The sequence below is a fragment of the Gallus gallus genome, chromosome 2 (genome assembly GCF_016699485.2).
Source record: "Gallus gallus isolate bGalGal1 chromosome 2, bGalGal1.mat.broiler.GRCg7b, whole genome shotgun sequence".
NCBI classification, from domain to species: Eukaryota; Metazoa; Chordata; class Aves; order Galliformes; family Phasianidae; genus Gallus; species Gallus gallus.
Genome location: NC_052533.1, coordinates 127,930,775 through 127,950,900, shown reverse-complemented (window position 1 = coordinate 127,950,900; position 20,126 = coordinate 127,930,775). Strand labels below are relative to the sequence as shown.

Genomic DNA, 20,126 nt, shown 5'->3' with positions numbered 1-20,126 from the left:
AGGGAATGGCTTCAAGCTGCACCAGGGAAGGTTCAGGCTGGACGTTAGGAAATACTTCTTCTCTGAAAGGGTGGTCAGGCACTGGAATGGGCTGCCCAGAGAGGTGGTGGAGTCAACGACCCTGGAGGTGTTCAAGGAACGTTTGGATGTTGTGTTGAGGGACATGGTTTAGCGAGAACCATTGGTGATGGGTGAATGGTTGGACTTGGATGATCCTGTGGGTCTTTTCCAACCTTAGTGATTGTATGATTCTATGATTCTTGGATCCCCATTCTCTGTTTCTGCATGTCACGTACTTGCTCCTTTGTATGAAGGCACAACCCATTCGCAGTTTCACTTATAGTTCCCCTGGGATCTCCCAGCCAACCTACCCCAGAGCTGCCCAACCATCTTTTGCCCTCCCTATCCACTGCAGCCAAATGTGCTGCACCACAAGGATATACCGATTTCTGCAACTTGCTTGATAGGAATTGCTACCAGCATTAGGATATTTCTTGGATGCCTGTGTCATTTTTTAATATGAAAATAGAATCTGGTAGCATTAAAAAACTTGTTATCAGAATGTGGGTTTTGTGCACAGCAGCAGTACTGGACTTCTCTCAGATCTCAGCCTTTATACCTTTCAACCTCATTGCAAGACTCTTGAAACTAAATTTTAAAAAGTGATAAAGACACAGCAAGAAGAAAATGTGTGGTGAGAGGGTTCATTTTCTCTCTCTCTCTCTTTTTTTGTTTTTCTGCAGCAGCTATAGGGTAATTGCATAAATCCAAGCCTAACTACATAGCCTTTAAACTCCTTCCATGTGCCAGGTTTTTCTTAGCACAGGAATACCATCCTCCATGCGTTTCACTGCTCATTTGGAAACTATGCTTCAGGTTTTCCCCAAATCACAGAAAATCCCAAGTGGAAAAGAAGTCCAGCCTGCTTAATCTCTGGGTCTCCTTGGATATGTACGGGTTTCAGGACATCTTTTAGAAGCCAGCATTCTCTTTGGCCTCACAGGGCTCTTCAACCCAGAGTCCTGGCTCAGCTCAGCAGCTCCGAAATACAGCAGTTGTCCCAGCCCTTCGACTGCTCTGAAACCCACAGCAAAGAGTTCACAGACAGTCCTGAGTAAACACTGCTTTATGCTGGTAATCTTGGTAGGTTTCTGAGATGACACATGGTCTCTATTTATTTATTGACATATGTTCATGAAAACAGAGGCTGTATTAGCTGTGTTTATTTGTAATGTTCTCGTAATTGGCTTTATTTTCTCTTTGATCTTTTCTTGAGGATTTACCCTCCACAGGATTAAGTTCCATTAATACCTTGGGTTCTGTGGTTTGAATATTCTGTGCTCTGAATTTCCCTCCACTTCTCAGAACACTTTGACTAAAACACCACATTGAAAATTCCATTGCTTTATTCTTGTTGTGCTTATCCGCTGTTGCCTAGAAACAGTATTACCCAGGTGTGTTAGTCGTCAGGCAACAAGTTAAACTGAAAATGTTGTGTGACCTGATACAAGAAATCAGTGGTAGTATATGCTTATTTTAAGAGACTGTCTCTATATTGATTTATAAAGCAACTCTGGTGCATGGAAAATTATATCACTGGGAACTTGCTATAGCAAGACTTTTTTTTCTTCTTCTTTTTTTTTTGGCTTTGATTTACAAAATATCCTTTAAGAAATAATAAAGTTATAATAATATTTGGTACAATTTGACATGAGTATTGGTCAACTTGCTTCTCCCATGCCCAGCAGGAGCTACCTGCTTAATGAAGGGAAAACAATTAAAGTATAAGGAATGAAGTTTGGGCCTGTTGCTCTTTCTGAAAGAAATAGAATCGGCCTGGAAAACCTGACACTGTCAAGAATAACATCAGGCTGAACCTATGAGTAGCGGACGACAGAAAGGGCAGAAGGAAATCCATGCTACTGCACATTTCAAGCCCTTCTCTGTTCTGCAGATGGCTGTGAATCATCCTGTGAGGCTACAATGCATGCTCATCAGTTGCATGCTCATCTATCCTAACATCTTTTCCTCCTGAAAGTGGCTTTACTCATAATTTTCCTTTCTCCTCTGTTAGATGATGGTGTGTGATTGTAACTTGTTTCTTACTCATCAACAGAAGGGAAATCCTGGACTCACTAAAATCAGTGGGAGATGTGGCACTGACCGTATGACCATATGCAGTCTGAATTTTCCAGGCACTTCCTAGAGCTGCTCAAATTCTTTTCTGGTCTGGATTCTCACTGACTTTTATTTATGATACATATATACCCGTCTTAGAGACATTTTGGCAAAAAGTCTCCTGAGATTTCAGTTCATTCCCACCCTTTCAGGGCCTTAACCTAAGAAGAAGCCAAGCTGTGGCCATCCTGTTGCTCTTGGGATCAAACTACATCACTTGGGGTGGGATATGGTGAGCATATTTACACATTTGTTAGCTGTATCTGAAGTATATCTGAAAAGTGTTAAGGCAGAGAACAGCAAGATTTATATGTCTGATATCCTGGCAACACAGTGATGGATGCTGTTTTGGTTTTGTTTTGGGAGGACTGAGGGAAATTTCCCTTCCCTTCAGTTAAGAGTATAACTTCAGGTTTCACAATTATAAATTCTATTTATTCTTCAGCTGAAACCATATTTAATGTACATATGTCAGCTAAGAAATTTCTGTCAAAAACGTATGGACAATTGTTTATATTTTCAAAGCACTGCTGTACCACAATGTGAAAATAGTTTTTGTTGTTTGCTTGAAGGTTTTTATTTGAAGCTGAAATAACTGCACTGAATAATCTCAGTCATACTGGGGCCAAAGGGAAAATTGCCCATGGATTATAGTTAGTAAAGTCTGTAGACTTACTTGTCGGTATTCTCAAATCCTTGTTGATCCTATTTATTGTTCCAAATTGATAATGTATGAATCCCAAGTTTCAAGGCTCCTGCCAAAACTAATTTTTTTCTTCTCTTAAAACATCTTGCAGTATAATTTGGCTAGGGAGCTTTTCCTCTTTATCTTCAAAGGATCAAAAACTGGCCCAAATTGAAAAAAGACTGCAGGGAAGAATGCATCAATACTTCTAGTCTTTGGTTGTTGTGTTTTTCTTGTCTCTATATTGTCGGATTTGGGGTAAGAGCAGCATTTCTTGGTGTATTAGACTAGCACAAAAATCTCTTTCAGAGTGTAGGCTATCACACAATATATATACAATATATATAATATGTAGGCTATAACACAACATAGTCATCTTCACAGAAGAGATTGCTTGTTATTGCAGTGACCTAGAGTACTGGTGATGCCATAAACTTTTCCCATTATTGTCCTGTGAAACACTGCATTTTATGGCAACTGGCTCCTGTGAGAAAGGTTTTAGGTTTGCTTTTTTTTTTCTGTGTGTGTGTGAGTGTGTGACTTGTAATGTGTGAGAATGGTTAGAGTGTGTGTTTTGTTCTAAAGCTTTTTACATGCTGAGAGGATTGACTGATTCTCTCTGCCTGGTACTGTAACTGGGAAAATGTTTCCTACAAAACATCAGCTTAATCTTTTTTTGGTTGTTGTTCCTATTTGATTTTATCATAACATTATCATTGTTATTTTTGTTGTGGGGATGAATTAAGAAGGTCACGACTTACCTCTCCTTTCATTATGCCAATATAAACTTTCTAGTTTATCATTCTAGTTTTCTCAAGTGAGCTGGTAAAACACGCCTCCCCAGAAAGGCTTTAAAAGTTCTATAATGCTTTTATTTGATGCTTTGATGAAATGTTCTATGTATCTGGAAGAATGTGGGGGTTGCACAGAATTGTAGATCTCTTCATGCTGGAAGGGACCTCATGGAGGTCTGTAGTCTTGCCACCTGCTCAAAGCAGGTTCATCACTTTAGTGCTCAGACCCGGTTGTACATCGCTTTCTTCATTTGGATTTTGGAACCTCCACTAATAGATCCTATAGTCTGTTTGGACAGTCTGTTCCCACTCCAATTATCCTACTATTATTTTTTTTTTCTTACGTCCACTTGAAACTTCCCCTGTTTCAGTGTATAAGTATCAACTCTTGTCCTCTCACCAAGAACCTCCTTGAAAAGCCTGGCTCTGTCAATAATCTCCTTGTAAAATACTGTCAGACTGATGTTAGGTCCCCACAGAACTGTCTCTTCAACTAAACAAGCCATGTTCCCTCCCTCTCTCCTCACAGGGCCGGTGCTCCAGCTTGTCAGTCTTCTGCTGGGTTTACTGAAATTTATGAACATTCTTCTTGTACTGGGGAACCAAAACTGGATACAGTATTTCAGATTTGGTCTTACTAGTGACAGGTAATGGGGAATAATTGCCCCCGGGGACAGGTAACTTATACCTTGGTCCAAAAGTCAATGTTTTGGACCAGAACCACCTGTTTCAGTCAAGTATGTAATATTTGAAGTCTTAATCCTCCTAACCTATCACTCGTATATGTTCTTTTGTTCCATTACTACGTGTCTTACAAATGATTTCTAGTTGGACACCCAAAAGAGCAATACCCTTTAACATTTTAAAACTTGTCACTGGCATCTGTTTCACTACATTAAAGTTGCCATGTGTTTTCATTTAATTAGAATGTGTACTGACAAACCTAGATCTAGAGAAAGTTGCAAGGGATATAATAAAAGTAGATGTGTGATAAACTATGGCATCTTTGCTTCATTTTCAGTTTGAACAACACATAACTGAAATAATCTGTTCCTATCTGGTTGCGTAGTCCTAGATTATGGAATTTGCATTTTGTTTCCTTTTTAATTCTGCAAGAAAGTGCATTTCAGATCCTGAGAGACTGAAGTACCTTGCCTCCTAGTGTATTTTCTTCTGTTTCCTCCTTAAAAACACATGCCCAAAAAAAAAAAAATATATATATATATATACTTGGAGATTATTAAGGTAGAAATTGAACCACTTAGAATTTGATAGCCGTCCAAATTAGCTTTGCAGCTAAGTGAAATGTACACATAGCAAATGAGGAGGAGGTCTGAATGGAGTACAGAGAACACTTAAAACAACACATAAAAGCTTCGTCTAAATGCTGTCCAGTACTTCTGGAGAAAAGCACTGAAACCTGCAGAGTACCCTGGAGAAAATTAATGCCAAAAGAGGCACGAGGTGTCAGAGAATGAAAACAAGCCTTGATTTCAACTAGGTAGGTAACTAAACAGACTAATGCAATTCAATGCATGACTCTGGCCAGTGACTCTCTGATGTCATAGGCCCTAATCGTATACTTAAAGCTCTCAGATGCTACATGCTTTGCCAGGCTGAGCCTTGGCAGTGAGACCTTATGGGATAAGCAGGGAATGTTGTAAGCACATGTTGCAGGCACATGGTTTTATTTTGGACATTCCTCTATATCACACTGATCAACAAGGGGACTTCAAACAGGAGCAACAAAATAGCTGACACGGACATGGTTACTTTGGACTTATATAGGTGTAAAGAAGAATGAAATTGGTTTATAATATACTTCCATATTATATGTAGCACATTTCAATATATGTAATATATACATGAATTATGTCTGTGTGTGTAGATATATATATATGCTTCTGTATGCATACTGTGATATATAAAGTTCAAGGAAATGAGAAGTACAGTACATGAAATAATAGAATAATCTTACAAAGTGCAGGGAAATGACAACTGTACAAACATCAGGTGAGAGCCTCTTTGGAATGGTGCCCAGAAGGGTCTTGGCACTGAATCTGGATGTGGCCAGGATTTCACACTCTTGTTTTCTTCAGTTCTTGACCATGACATGCCTTCTTGTCCTCCATCTCAGTAGTGGGAGATGCTCATATGCTCTGGTTGTATAGCTCTTCAGACTCATAAATGTATTGGGGATTCCTCAAGATTTCTGTAAAATCAACCAACGTAGTTGTGTATAATCACTAGCTACAGGCCATAGATGTTGGTAGATGCTTGACTTCCAAGCAATAACATGGGGAAAAGACTTTCCTACATATGACAGACTTCAGATTCATCCTCCTCAAATGCTCTCACAATTTAGAAATCAGCTTCACTGTTGTTCTTTTCAAGCCTTGACTGTTTAAGGTCATGAATGTGAGAATGACACTGGAGATGTTATCTTGGAGGTAAGTAGTCTCCTGCCAGAACAATTATTGACATCACTGTAAACTATATATTCCAGGAATTTGTGTAGTGGATCTATAATTTGCATATGAAAAAGAATGGTCTATTATCTAGAATGAGTCAAATACAAGAGAAAGAAGCCTCCTAATACCATCTTGCATTCTGTAGGATGATTCTATTCTATAACAAGTAACTTTTAAAAATGAGATATTTCCCTTATTGCAGTGTTATAAGCTTTCCAAACTTCTTTTGTAGACTTTTGCCCAACCAGTTAAGTTTAACTCAGACTTCGGGGTTTTTGAAGTAGTTAATGACATCCCACAACGCCTGGAACACCAGCTGAAAAAAATTCTACATGATCAGAAACCTCCAAATCCCATTTATGATGTTATAAGAAAAGCAAAGAATGATGGGCAGCATTCCAAAAAGATCACTGATTCTTCAGCGTTCAGTATTGATCCAAATTACAACACCATGGTAAGTATCTTATAGCCACTGGATTTATATTTAGATCTTACTGTAGAGATACTGGCAGTAGTTATTGTTGTGTTTGGCTTGGTAGCTTGGGAAAAATGTTAATTTATGTTAGGAAAACATAATGATGGGCCAAATTATGCCCTGCAATGCACATGTGTCTACCAGACAAGTGAATGGAATTACACATATACATCCTGTAGCACAGAATTTTGAAGATTCTGTAGGGCAGGATTCAGTTGTGTGGTCTGAGTACTTTTTAATATTAAAAGAAAAAATATTATGATAACTGTTACTTTACTAGTGATCCCTGGAATGTGCAAATTGACTGAAACTAATGCATCTCAGTCTTTCCTTATTAATTAATTTCCTTGTGTGGCTATGAGCTCATCTGTGGTCTGGCAACACACGAGTCTCTCCTCCATCAATTCCCCGAAGATTTTGATGGTTAGCATCAATTGAAATGGCCAGAAAAAATAACCTTTAGCAACAAGAAATGTTGGATTTTAGAACAAATATGTTCAAGACTTGTTCAAACAACTATCAATTACCTGCTTGCTTTCAGGACTATCTTCAGCACCAGATTAGGCATGTTAAAATCAAAATCTTAAGAACGATATGCATCTCAGAGAACGCAAGACAGTATAAATAGTTGTGGGAGTTTACCTTTAAGCAATAGCTTTGGAGGAGAAAAAATATATATTTCTCTGGGATACTTGGTTTATTCCTTTCTTGCTTACTTTGCATTGGTGTGACTGATGCGACTTCAGTTCATTTCATTCAAGGCCAGTTTAAGGTCTTGCTACATTTTTAGAGGCGGCTGCTCTAAATTATGTCATAGCTGGAAAGCTGAGAGAAAATCAGGGAGTTAAAGCAGACTGCTTTGCCCAGTATAAGCTTGATGATTTTCAGAAAAGAAAACAGTGTTGAGAGAGGTCAAAAGGCAACGATGTTTAACAAAATGATAGTTAAGTGAGATTGCAATTATCTGCAATATAAACTGGACAAATGCTATGACAGGACAAGGCTCACAGACATCTCTACCATGTTAAACCATTATTTTCATGAATATGTTGCTTGGGAGCACAAAAGCAGAAGAGCTATTCTTGATTTCTTATTTGGTTTCAGGAATCAACTGAGGAAAAGTTTTCTGCTTGTGCAAGAATGGCTAATACTGCTCTCTGGGATAACCTCACACCATTGCAACTTTGATCAGCCTTTTCTGACATGTTCAAAGCCATCACATTGTCCTCTCTATTACTTAAATCTCTCATGGATTGGAGCAACAGGGCTCCTCTATTATTTAAAGATATCTTCTTTTTCTGTGGAATTTTCCAAAGATGGGAAGCACAACTTCCTAAAGAGAGGATGTGATGAGGAGGGGTTTGGCCTCTTCTCCCAGGCAACAAACAGGACCCAAGGAAATGGCCACAAGTTGTACCAGAGGTGGTTTAGACTGGACATAAGGAAGAACTTTTTCTATCAGAGAGTGGTCAGGCACCGGAATGGCCTGCCCAGGGAGGTGGTGGGAGTCGCCACCCCTGGCAGTGTTCAAGAGGTGTCTGGATGAGGTGCTATGAGATATGGTTTAGTAACTTGTGGTAGTAATGGTAATGGAAGGATGGTTGGACTAGATGATCTTGTAGGTCCTTTCCAACCTTGTGATTCTATGATTCTATGGCATTTTGAAGAATAACATGCTTTTACACTTTCTTCACCTTTTTGATGATGTTCTTGTCCGTCACCTTCCTGTGGGTTAACATAGGTAGGCAGCTAAGGCCCATGCTACCATTTGCTCACTTTTCCCTAGCAGAATGGAGGAGAGAACTGGAAAGGTAGAAGAGAGAAAACTGATGGGCAGACATTCAGCCATTTGCAGGAAAACTGGGTTCAACACATGTAGCAGCTGCTTGATGAGACAAACACCATTACTCTGAACATTCTCCCTCACTCCTCTTTTTTGTCCAGCTTTATTGCTGAGCATGATGTCATATGGAAAGGAACACTCTTTTGGTCTGATGGGGTCAGCTGTCTTGGCTGTGTCCCCTCACAGCTTCTTGTGCACCTCCAGCATCCAAGGCCTTGGCACAGACTAAGACCTGTCTAGCAACAGCTCTCAACACTGCTCTGGTCACAGATTGAAAATAGCATCATATGAGAAAATATGAAGAAAATGAACTATCCCAGCCTTAAAATGTACAACAGGCAACTTAAATCCCTCATCCTATTCAGCTTTGGCATCTCAAGACCTAAGCGGCCAAAAATTGGTACTGCAACTACGTAAGATGGAAGAAGTCAGCTTCATTCATTGTACCACACTATGACTGAACTAGAAGAAGTATCTCAGTATCAGCATCAAGTAATTAGCTTCAAATCAAATAGGATTTGATCTTTCAGGCATAGAGCCATGCTGTTTCCTTCACTCTATCTGCTTATATCTTCAGTTGCTTCACATTGTCTGAAGAGATTTACAGTTGCTTTCTATGAAAAGTCAGCTTGAACAGCCATCGCTGTCACAATAGTGACGGAAATGAGCTGTGAGTGGAAAAATTACGTAGACCCTTCAGGCATACTGAATTCAAATACACCTAAACTAAGAAATACATCAGTGCTGTTTTTCTCTCCACCTCCATCTCACACTGTCACAAACTTACAGTTAAGTAAAAGTTCTTTCTGAATGTGTGCCTCATGCTTGGAAGTTACTGATATGGAGCTAAACATCTTATCAGTGATTGAAATCAACTGAGTGTGAAACACATGAAGAAAAAAACCCTGCAAATTGGGTAGACCCAGGCATCACTATGGAAAGAAACTGGCTGGCATCCCACATACCTTACTTCAGAGAAACCCCAGTTCAGCAAAGCACTTAAGTATGTGTTTAACTTTAATCAAATGAAGTTAAACACATGCTTAAACTTTAACACGTGCTAAAAGCTTTACTGGATTGGGTCCCAAACATGGCCTAAGGCTGACTGGGTAAGGAAGCTAACCAAGGTAACAACCCTATTAGATTAAATGTCACATCTGTCTTTTGGGAAGGGAAAAGAATAGAGATTCTTTCCTTCTGATAGTGTATATAATTTTGTGTACCAGCCATGTACAGACATGAACATGTTATGAATCATTCAGATAAAAACCTGGGCTATGACTCAGTTAATACATAAATATTAAACACGGATTGATTGGCCAAAATAAAGAGACAATCTTCTGTATTTCCAAAAGGCTTGTTAGTTACCAAAAGGAGGTATACTCTGTGTGGTTGGGAGTAATTAGTCTCCATCTCCACAAGTTAGATTGTGTGAGCCACTGCCAACATAAGCTTTCCATATTTTGAAATATTTTCTTCTCTCTAAATGAAACCACCTACTTTCTGAGTAATTTATATTTTTAATCCCCTACAGATACATATGAAGGAGAAATAAACCTAGTCCCAAATGAAATATTAGCTCATGGAAAGAAAATTTAAAATGTAATCTCCATGAACTGATTGTTTGATCTAGCAAGTAGCAAAAAAAATTGATACTTCCATCCTTGTCCAAAATTCACCTGTTTCTGTGGACAAGGAGATGTTGCATTTTTCCTAATCACTGACTTCATGTTCACTAAAATGAAAAATGCACTTCAGAAAAATAAAACAGGTCACCTGCTAAGAGTGCATGAAGTACACTTTGTGGAAGGAAGAGGAAAGGAGAGGAGAGAAAAGAAAAAAGAATAATAATATATAAAAAAGAGTGTGAATAGTATAATTTCTAAGAGAAATGGTTTGCTGTGGCCCACACTCAGAGGACATACTCTCCGTGTAAAACCCTTAGGCAAGTTTTTCAATCTGCTGGTTCTGTGTAACTCCTTGCTTAACATCTCCACACCACTCTTTGGTGGCACCTATCCGTGTGCTTTTGCCAGGCATTGACACTTGGACCACCTGAGCTAAGATCTATTATGGGCCTGATTCTATTTGCACTTAGAACCGTTGCCATCTCCAGCTGAATTATGCAATACTCCAACATAAAACATAGAAATGTGAAAGATCACAACTGATAGGCATTAAAAATGTTTGATTTTGTTTTTGATATCCAGAGTTCTCCCATCTTGGGATTATAATTTAAGATAGGGCTTCCTTATTCCTCAAATCATTGAGGGAAAATGTAATAGTCACTGCTTATAGATGGTGTTCAAGTCAGAGAAATAAGCATTTTCCTATTTGCGGACCATTTATGAGCATCTAATTTGCATTGGAATTGTATAATAAAAGCATGATTCATACATATATAATTTTTGAAGAAGCCATGGTTTGTTTAAAAAGTTGCACTCTTATAGAAGAAATAGATTTAGACATCATTACCTGTTAGCAACAAACTGAAGAAACTCAGCTGTCCTAGCACTAAGGTTAAGCTGGATAGCAAAGGTGATGTTCATTGTATAATAGTTCTCCTTAATGCCTTAGAAGGATTGGAGAGAAGATTGGAGAGAATTGTTTACAAGGAAAGCAAACCAAAAAAGTCACAACTACTGCAACTTTTTGGTATTTCTTTTTTAATAGTGTCTTGATCGAGAACAAGCAGTACAGTGGATTAAGAAGGAAAGACTTCCAGCATTTCTAGAGAGCGACTGCTACTTTGAGTACAGGTACTGCAGTCTTTTATGCTGTCTCAGTTTAAAATTTGTACATTTATCTTTTCTGTTTAACTAATCTTGAAGAAACATTTAATACGGTTTTGTTCCACCTTTTCTTTCTGTTTAACGTTTGCATTTTATTACCCTGAATGCATTAAAAACAGTGACTTTTTCTACTGGTCATTCTGTAATTTCCCTTGACCACAGATTATGTATTATGTTACTACAGAGGGAGTAGGAGTGGTCTTTACTGTTTTCTGAATCTCTCTTCCACAGACATATCATGGTACCAATATGTTTCTCCCTAATCAGTATGTAGGACATGTGAGTGAATGGTATGAATCTGTGAGATCTGTTTACAAAAGGCAGGCAGTCCTTTTTATTTCAATTCTTTAGTTTCTTTCTTGAAGCTCACTGTCAGACTTCCTTTTGCAAGGTTCTCTGTGGGATGCCATGGAGTAGTGGAATGATTTCCTGTTATATATTTGCTATATTTTTCCAGATGTCTTTTCAGCCTCTTTTCCAATGTTCAGGAGGTTTGGTCTGCTTTTTGGAAGGATCTGCATCTACCCTAACCCTGTCCCTAACCCCCACCCGCCCCTCCCCTGACGCAGCTCCATGCCATTCCCTCGGGCCCTGTCGCTGTCACACAGAGCAGAGCTCAGCGCTGCCCGCCGCTCCCTGTGAGGAGCTGCAGCCGCCATCAGGCCTCCCCTCAGCTCCTCTGCTCTGGGCACTCCTCATAACATCTTGCCCTCCAGATCTCTCCAGCCTCTTGACATACATGTTCCTAATTTCTGCAGATACCAGTGCTTTAAATTGCTTTCCTGAATTAGGAGCAAGATAAACTGTGATAAAAATGTATGTTTAAAGATGAAGATAACCATATATCCATGAGGTGTATGTGGTAACGTTTTGATAGCAAGATTGGCCTCTGTGAGCAGAGCCCAGCACTGCCCCTTGTCAGATCAGAGCCAGCTCCAGCTGCTCCAAAAGGGACCTGCTGCTGCCAGGGCTCAGCCATGAGGGATGCTGGTTGTGCCCCTGTGAGCTCAGATTTAAGAAAGGAAATACCTGCTGCACAACAGCAACTGGGAGAGAGGAGTGAGAGATGTGAGAGGACAACCCTGCAGGCACCTGGGACAGTACAGGAGGTGCTCCAGGTGCAGAGCAGAAGATTCTCATTGGGGGTGAGAAGGTAGAAGAGTGTGGGTGGGGGAGAAGGTGATTTTAGTTTGCGTTTAGTTTTCACTGCTCTAGTTTGCTATTGATAAATTATATTAATCTGAATCTGATTTTCTAGTGATGGTAAATGGTGAGTGATTTCCCTGTCCTCATGTCAGTGAGTCTTTGGTCATCCTATTTTCGCCTCCTGTTCTTTTAAGGAAGGGTAGTGAGAGAATGGTGTGGTGCAGAATATCTGCACATCAGTGTGAAACCACCACAAAGTATGCCAACTCTAGAATGAAATTCTTTTAATTAGTGTGAGCACTGTGGGCATTGCAGCTGGAAGAATACTTGGTCAGGAGCAGGAAATGTAGTGTCTGTTATGGCCACAGGGCTTCTGCAATCTGGGAAAATGGTTCTGTCTTAGCAAACAATATGTTCAAGTGTTCCGTGGCAGGATTTGGACTGTACTGATATGTGCAAGATCATCCTGGCAGAAATCAGTTTTACTGGTAAAGATTTATAATGTAAAACAGACCACCAACTCTAAAGCTGGTGAACTATGGTACGGCTGTGCTGGTGTTTACGTATGTGACAGCAGACACGGGGTGAAATAACAAAGTAGAGCATGAAGTTCACAGTGGCAATTTATTTTCAGAATGACTGTGTTTGTTATTGTCTATTCTAGGGAAAAAATCAATTGTATCTCTGACTAAAAGCTAAGATTAACTATTTTCTTCTTATTATTATTATTATTATTTTCAGGCTAGCTAAATTGATATCACAGGTGGAATGGAGCCAGACTGGCATTAATTTCATTATAGATAGCACCTACTACCCCTGGATAAGGAAGGAAGATGCGAGTACTCCCTCCCCTGAGGAGGATGACACTTCACTCACTATGAAGAGGTTCTATGTATCACTTGGCCAGGTAAAGTATATGTTTAGTGGGTGCAACAATGAGCTAGATTTAATTGGAATAAATTGCTGTAACTGAAATCCCACCCTAAGCAGACAGCTGGTTCTCTGGCTACCCCTTCTTTTTAAAGCTCTTTGTACAATAGAAGGTTGATGTGTCGTAACACAGCTTAAACAGAAGCACTGCTATGTCATGTGTTCAGCTACTGTCATACAGCTATTTTCTCTGGGAACTATTGTTAGAGAAATGTATATGAATAGACAACAAAAATGATTGCAGACAATAAGCGCTCTGCTCTCAGAAACAAACACACACACACAAAAAGAATTATTCTATTAAATATCTTTTTGTAGGCTACAGTTTCTCAAACAATGGATTGGTTTACATTAGCAAAAGGAGGCGAGTCCATGAAAACTACGGATTCATTTCTGCGTCCCGTAGCTTCTATTCAAATTCAAGATATTCAGCATTTGCCTGGTCCGCCTGAAAGAGAAGGTTCATTGAGTGAAGAAGCTAGCCTTCTAGGTAAGTAACAGTGGCTCAGAGATAGTATTTATAACATAAGTCTGACTAGATGGATATATAAGGAATTCTAATGAATTGCTGCAGCTTCCACTTACTACTTTCTAAATATCACTTTATATCACAAGCTTCAGATGGGGAAAAACTGGATTTGTTTCTTACCACAGCCAAATAATTTTGTAATTTTTTCTTACACTTTTATTTATTTATTTATTTATTGAGATTATTTTAAAGCCCTTCTCTATCAGTCTCATGTGATACATGTACTCAGAGCTTTTAGTATCCTCCTCATTGACCATGTGACCGAATCTACCCATGTGTTTGCCCTAGTGACAGAATAGATTATGAAGACCTAAATCTTAGCTTTAGGAAAAGAAAGAAGATCAAACTTTTCCTGTAGTTTAAGTGTTGGATTGATATGTAGATATTGTAAGGCCACAGATGAATTATGTCTTTTGGTCACTCTGATTCTGTCAATGTTCAAAATATTTGTAGTTATTCTGCTCCGTTTTAAAGATCTGACCTACACAGGGATAGCAGCAGTAGCCTAGTTAAACAATACATGTATTCAAGGTCACCTCTACTGACTTACTCCAGAAGTACTTGATTTGTTTAGAGATTTTCAGAATTAGAAAAGGTACCTGAGCAAGTCAAAGCTGAAAGGTCTTTTGTCTCAGCAGTCTGGAATGGCAGGGCATGATTAATAACAAGGGCACAAAAAGGAGTAAGGTGGTGTTGACATAAACAAACAAACAGGGCTGGTCACTGAACTTTCTAGTTGTGAGGCATCTCAAATAGAAAGAAGCCATGTTTGAGTGGCAGACTGGACTGCAGGTCTCTTAAACATTTCCAAAGTCCTTGATATAATATGCTTTGTAATCCCCCTGTACGTGTCAAGACTTTACCCAACTAGCCAAGGTCAGTTCAGGAGTCATAGAATCATAGAATCAATATAAGCAGACTAAGAGTTCTAACTTCCTAGCTTCCTCACGCCTAAAGAGAAAAAAATCCTGCTACAGATGGTGACTTTCATCATACCATGAGCAAATACTTAGAAAAGAAACCAGGGCTTGCAGCACAACAAGGTGGTTTAATAAGTGTTGGGGAGCTTGGATATCCAGCTGAGTAACCAAGATAGCTGGCTCCAGAGGGAGTTGTTCTGAGTTCTGCTGTTCCGCTGGACTTCAACAGAGAAATGAGTTTGTGAGTCATTGGGTTGAGTTTCTAGCCAGACAGCAATAGCAAAAGCACCTCTGCTTGTTACCTGTACTGCAGCACAACACCACAAATATGTTGCTTCGGAAAATGTACAAAATGACAGTCCTGTTCCAAAAGGGTGTTCAATAATATTTTCTGATTTAATGCAGAAGCAGGCTCCCTATCTAAGGAATATGACCACTACAGATTCCTTTCCTCTTCAAGGACATTGTTCACAGAAGACGGCATTTGTAGGGAGAGATCAAGAGGGTCTGAGGAGGGTTCTTCTATGGCCATTGCTGAGCCTCCTTCCTACACGCAGCTAAGCATTTGTCCAGACCAGAATTTGGAGGGTACAGCAAAAGAAGGAACAGGACAGGAAAATGCGACTCTTCATCTACTGGAGGAATTAATACCATCATATACTCAATTTGTAACAAAGGAATCAATTTCAGAAGTCACGCAACAGCCACCCGATGAGACTGAGAGTGATGTGGATTTCCCTAACCAGCCTAAAATGTCTGTACATGAGTTATCAAATAATGAATTTGCCTGTGGTACTGAAGAGCCACTCTTATCCCAAAGGTCCTCTCCATCTACTGTCTTGGACTCCAGGGGAGATATAAGGGAACAAGATGCTGAAGAAGTGAGCTTAAGATCAAGCTCTGAAAGCAATGGGGCAGACAGTAGGGCTGCTTGGTGTATTAACCACAGAACTTATGACACTGGCAACAGAAATGAATTTGAAAGATTCAAGAAATTCATTAAAGGAACACTTGGTGAGAGGTATTGGTGGCTCTGGATGGATATTGAAAGACTAAAGGTTCTGAAGGACACTGCAAGGCAGCAAAGGTATGAGAATAAATAATTCTCATTACTTAGCACTTATTGTTTTTTTTACTTATAACACTGATCAGTGGAAGTTTTGCGATTTCAGAATAAATAATGGCAGTGTTTGAATAGAATAAACACAATTAATCATGAGTATCCTGTCAGGTACGTCAGGGATGACTCTTCTGAAGCTGATCAAGATAACATACGTCAGAATCACCTTAGTGTTAAGTCTTTGTTAGAAAGAAATTTGAGGAACAGTAAACAATAAATAGAAAGAAAATAGAAGAAATTAAAATCCCAAGTGGGGCATTCTACATGACAAACTACTTCAGTGAAAAACTACTAGATTCAGATTGTCTATTCTAAGACACTGTACGTTTTTTGTTACACACAGCCTGTCTCTAATTTGTGGAAACATTGTTTTGGCTTCTGACACTTCCAATTAGAGACATTGCATTACAGCAGTTTAGCCAGTAGAATGAGCTGTACTTAGTTCTATATAGTATCTGATACATGCTTATGTGACTATTTTTGTTGACTCAAGGCAACTTGATAAAATGAAAAAACTCTATCTACTGAGCAGTGGAGACTATTTCCTCACTTCTGAAGTGTTACTCAGACTTGATTTACTACATGGAGAGCAGTGGAATACCAGGCATTTAAGACGGATTCAGCCTGAAGTAGTGAAACCTCTTCTTCTTTACTGGTATGGAAAAAAGAACATGAACTAAGATTCTACTTTTTAACAAATTTTCCTTTCTCTTATAAGTCCTCTATTTTTATTTCATCTCATTTCTCCTATTGCAATTATGAGAAGTAATGCCACATAAATAATAGCAGATGTGGTCTCAGTTTTAGTTGAGATTAAACTAAACTGTAGTCTGCCCAGAAGACAGGTTGATCTGCTTTACTGAACCCTTGTTATATTACTGCCAGAGCATCTGAGCTACTTTTTGTATAGCTACCTTGGATGCCATTCTAATAAACGTTTTGCTGCAGGGTAGGGAAATCTCCCTAGGCAGAGAAGGTTAATTCTGCCCTAACCTACTCCCCAAAACGACTTTCTCAAGTTTCTGAGGATGCTCTGTGTATACATCTATGTGGAATTTGACCTTGAGACTTTACTGTTTAATGTCTGTTATACAAAATGCCTCTACATACTGACAGCTTAAGCAAGGATACAAATTCTAGCCTGCTTTGAAAGCATTAGCTAAATGTTTGAAGGTCTTCTCTCCTCCCCAAGAGGTACCAACAAATTACAGGCAGAAACAAATAACTGCAGTAGTGTACTTTCCTGTGGAGCCTCATGGGAGTTGTGCTCTCTGTCCTGTGACCTAAAATTCTCTTATTCTTTGATGTAGGATGAATGTGGCACATTCTAACACAGACCTATATAAAGGTAACTTTGAAATGGTGAAGTATTTGCAGATTTATTTAGGTGTAACTTGTTTTTAGATTTGGAGGAATGCGATGTCTAAAAATACCTTTGTTTTTTAATTCTATGTACTTATAGGACTGTATCTTGATAAACACCATTAAGCCAAATATCTCAGTATTTCATTTATTCATATATTCTTCTTTTTTAGGGGTCCCAGATTTTGTGTCACTCATTCAACAGCGATAGAAACTGCCAGTGCAAAGCTGAAGTACTGGCATACATGCCAAGAGAGACCAAGGATGGACACTGATCCTTTTCCACAAATGGTATCATTGCTGCCTTTGACAACTAAGTCTTGTATGCCTAGGATACCACCTTCCCTTCCTCAGGTGGGTAGTGTCACGACATTGAGACCAAAGCCTCGTCTCATCAAAAATAGTTATAAAACTGCTTGAACTGAACATGACAAAAAATATCATACTTGCTTGTTAGGAAGTCAAGATTTAGCAAGCTTGTTTCCTGCAGATGATTATATTAAAAATTGCAGTATCATTTTACTGTATTTTATGCATCAGATCACTGTAAATTGAGCCATATTATCTTCTCAGTTATCCTGGTTATTTCATAAAGTCTTTTGAATATGTTTCATCTTGACATTCTCAGACTTGCAAGTTTAAGGATCTCTCAGCCCAGATTCTGTCCTTCAAGTAGACTTATCTTAATTCAGAGTAACTCCTACAACTTCACTGCAGTTTCCCAAGATCTACCTTCACATCTGTAAAAAGAGCAGAGTTTTGCCCAGTTCCTATCACCACAGTCCTTCAATCAGTGGCTACACGTGCAGGTGGCCAGTTCAGTTTTGACTCTGCTCTTTCTTGAAAGGCATAATCTGAGAGGTGATTGCATTGGCCTGCAGGTTTTCAGTAACGCTGTGTTAAGTCTCAGGTCAGAATTTACTTGGAGAATGTGAATCTAGACTGTGGCTCCACTAAGAACTCTATGGTCTATGACACAGATTTGTTTAAACAAACCTCTGTTACTTTAAAGTGGATAGTTTTAGATTACAATTATAATGTGTGTTTTCAAAAGCTAAATCATGGAGACAGAGGAGGAAAAACAGTGGGACAGATTTCTTGCTCAGAAATGGTTGGGCTCAGGACCGAGATCCTGTTGAGCACAACAGGAGTGGGCCAAAAGCAGCTGCTTCTTGCAGAGACAAGTTCTGGCTTCACAAAGTGTGCTAATGGCTGAGGACTAGCGGTAGGTCATGGAGACAAGTTCCTAACTCTGTGGGTTTTCTAGCCCCTATTGACTTCAGCATGTGAAGAAAACTATGACCTGGAACCCATGAATCACAAAATCAGCTGACGAACCATTTCTTGCTGTTTTTTTTTTCTTTTTTTTTTTCTGTGGGAAATATGGACTTCTGAATCTTCCACCTCTATTGTGTTTGTAAAAGCTTAGAAAGAGCAGCAACTCAGGCTGAATTTCTGAGGGCACTCTGAATGCAACTGGCATCTCCAAAAAGTCATAGAATGATTTTGTTCATAATGAATTGGTGACAGCGTGGCAGGATGCCCCCTTTCTCTCTTGTTCTGAGATTATATCTATGTTTGCGAAGATTCACTAGGCGTACTTTTCAACTGACATCTTCTGTGATTCCATGCAAAGTGTATGTAACATTTCTGCTTGTGAAAACTGTAATTTCTAAGCTATAGTAGTCATAAGGGCGTGCTGAAAAATCTTGGAAGATATTCAGAAGATTATTTTGCAAATTCCAGATTTACATATTGTGATTGATAAGGAACAATGACACTGAAAAACCTTTACTGTTTTTAAGTAGTTAATGAGAACACGTTAAGAAAACTCCAGGGTGAAAAAACAACCCAAATTGCCCTATTTTCTTCTATGTCTTTCAGAAAAGTAAGACTAGCACACCAACAACTTTATTGAAACCAGACACATTGGATTTCAATTTGAAGTGTTCATCAAGATTATCATCTGCATTGTCATCAAGACAAAGCCCCCTAAGGGATGACTTTCTTAGCAGTAGAAATTGGTAAGCACAAAAGTCTTTGTATGTCTTTCTCGACATCAGTGTACATGAAACATTTATCAAAGGCTGTTAGATTCTACAGTTGTAATGAAATGCATTTAATATAATCATCTGCTTAATGATGCATAGTTATGGTATAGATTGCTTGCATGGAAATTTTCTTCCTAGTTGATTGTTTTTTTTGTTCATTCCACGACATAAAAGGTTTAACTGTTCTAAATATGAGTTTTTTTATTCTCTCCTGTGTAAGCACTGATATTCTCTCTACATATGTTTATATTCTTTTAGCACACCTCAAACACTTAGCCTCAAAGATGCAGTGTTAGTGATTTCCACAGGGTTATATACAAAAGGTGCTCCTCTACATACTTTACATTCATTATAAATTGTAACTCATTTACTTTTTCTCTGCTATTTTCTATGTTGTTCTACCTGTCTGATGTCCCTTCTTAGTTGTTTAATTCATATAAATTCCTAGTTTTTTGGTAAATAAATACTGATTTTTTTCTTTGCTCATGGGTTCAGGCCAGAGTCAGTGAGCAGGGACATGATCCATTGCTTAGCTTTGGATGAAACTACAGAAATGAAAGACTTGGCTCAGAGAAGGTACACCTATGCTGAGTTGCTCCCAGTAAGTAGTACTTAAATTTTAGTTGTCTTGAATTATGGATTAAATATTTTATTCTGTAGTATTAAAGGGGAAGTAGGCAGTGCTGGGGGGAAATTAGTTTGATTATGTGAATGTCAATGCCTTTTGCAGAGGTGTAATTAGAATGTTAGTGTTTTGTGTGTGGCATCTGTCACATAGTTGATAGGAGATCATGGCACATAGAGCAGTTTATTTTCACTAGAAAGTGTTG

At 38.9% G+C, this 20,126-nt stretch overlaps 1 protein-coding gene across 6 annotated transcripts in view; it reads left to right on the top strand.

The window, feature by feature from the left end:
- RGS22 (regulator of G-protein signaling 22) overlaps positions 1 to 20,126 on the top strand; it is a 66,517-nt gene that overhangs the window by 4,793 nt on the left and 41,598 nt on the right. For 5 of the 6 annotated variants that reach the window (XM_040695923.2, XM_040695921.2, XM_040695922.2 and 2 more), the window contains 9 exons: positions 6,361 to 6,582; positions 11,120 to 11,205; positions 13,126 to 13,291; positions 13,633 to 13,804; positions 15,169 to 15,850; positions 16,377 to 16,538; positions 17,419 to 17,599; positions 19,130 to 19,269; positions 19,792 to 19,897. In XM_040695923.2, coding sequence (XP_040551857.1) covers positions 6,361 to 6,582; positions 11,120 to 11,205; positions 13,126 to 13,291; positions 13,633 to 13,804; positions 15,169 to 15,850; positions 16,377 to 16,538; positions 17,419 to 17,599; positions 19,130 to 19,269; positions 19,792 to 19,897 — 1,917 coding nt within the window. Of the gene's footprint in view, positions 1 to 4,186; positions 4,305 to 6,360; positions 6,583 to 11,119; positions 11,206 to 13,125; positions 13,292 to 13,632; positions 13,805 to 15,168; positions 15,851 to 16,376; positions 16,539 to 17,418; positions 17,600 to 19,129; positions 19,270 to 19,791; positions 19,898 to 20,126 lie in introns of all 6 variants that reach the window. The other variant, XM_040695925.2, reaches the window with a different exon arrangement.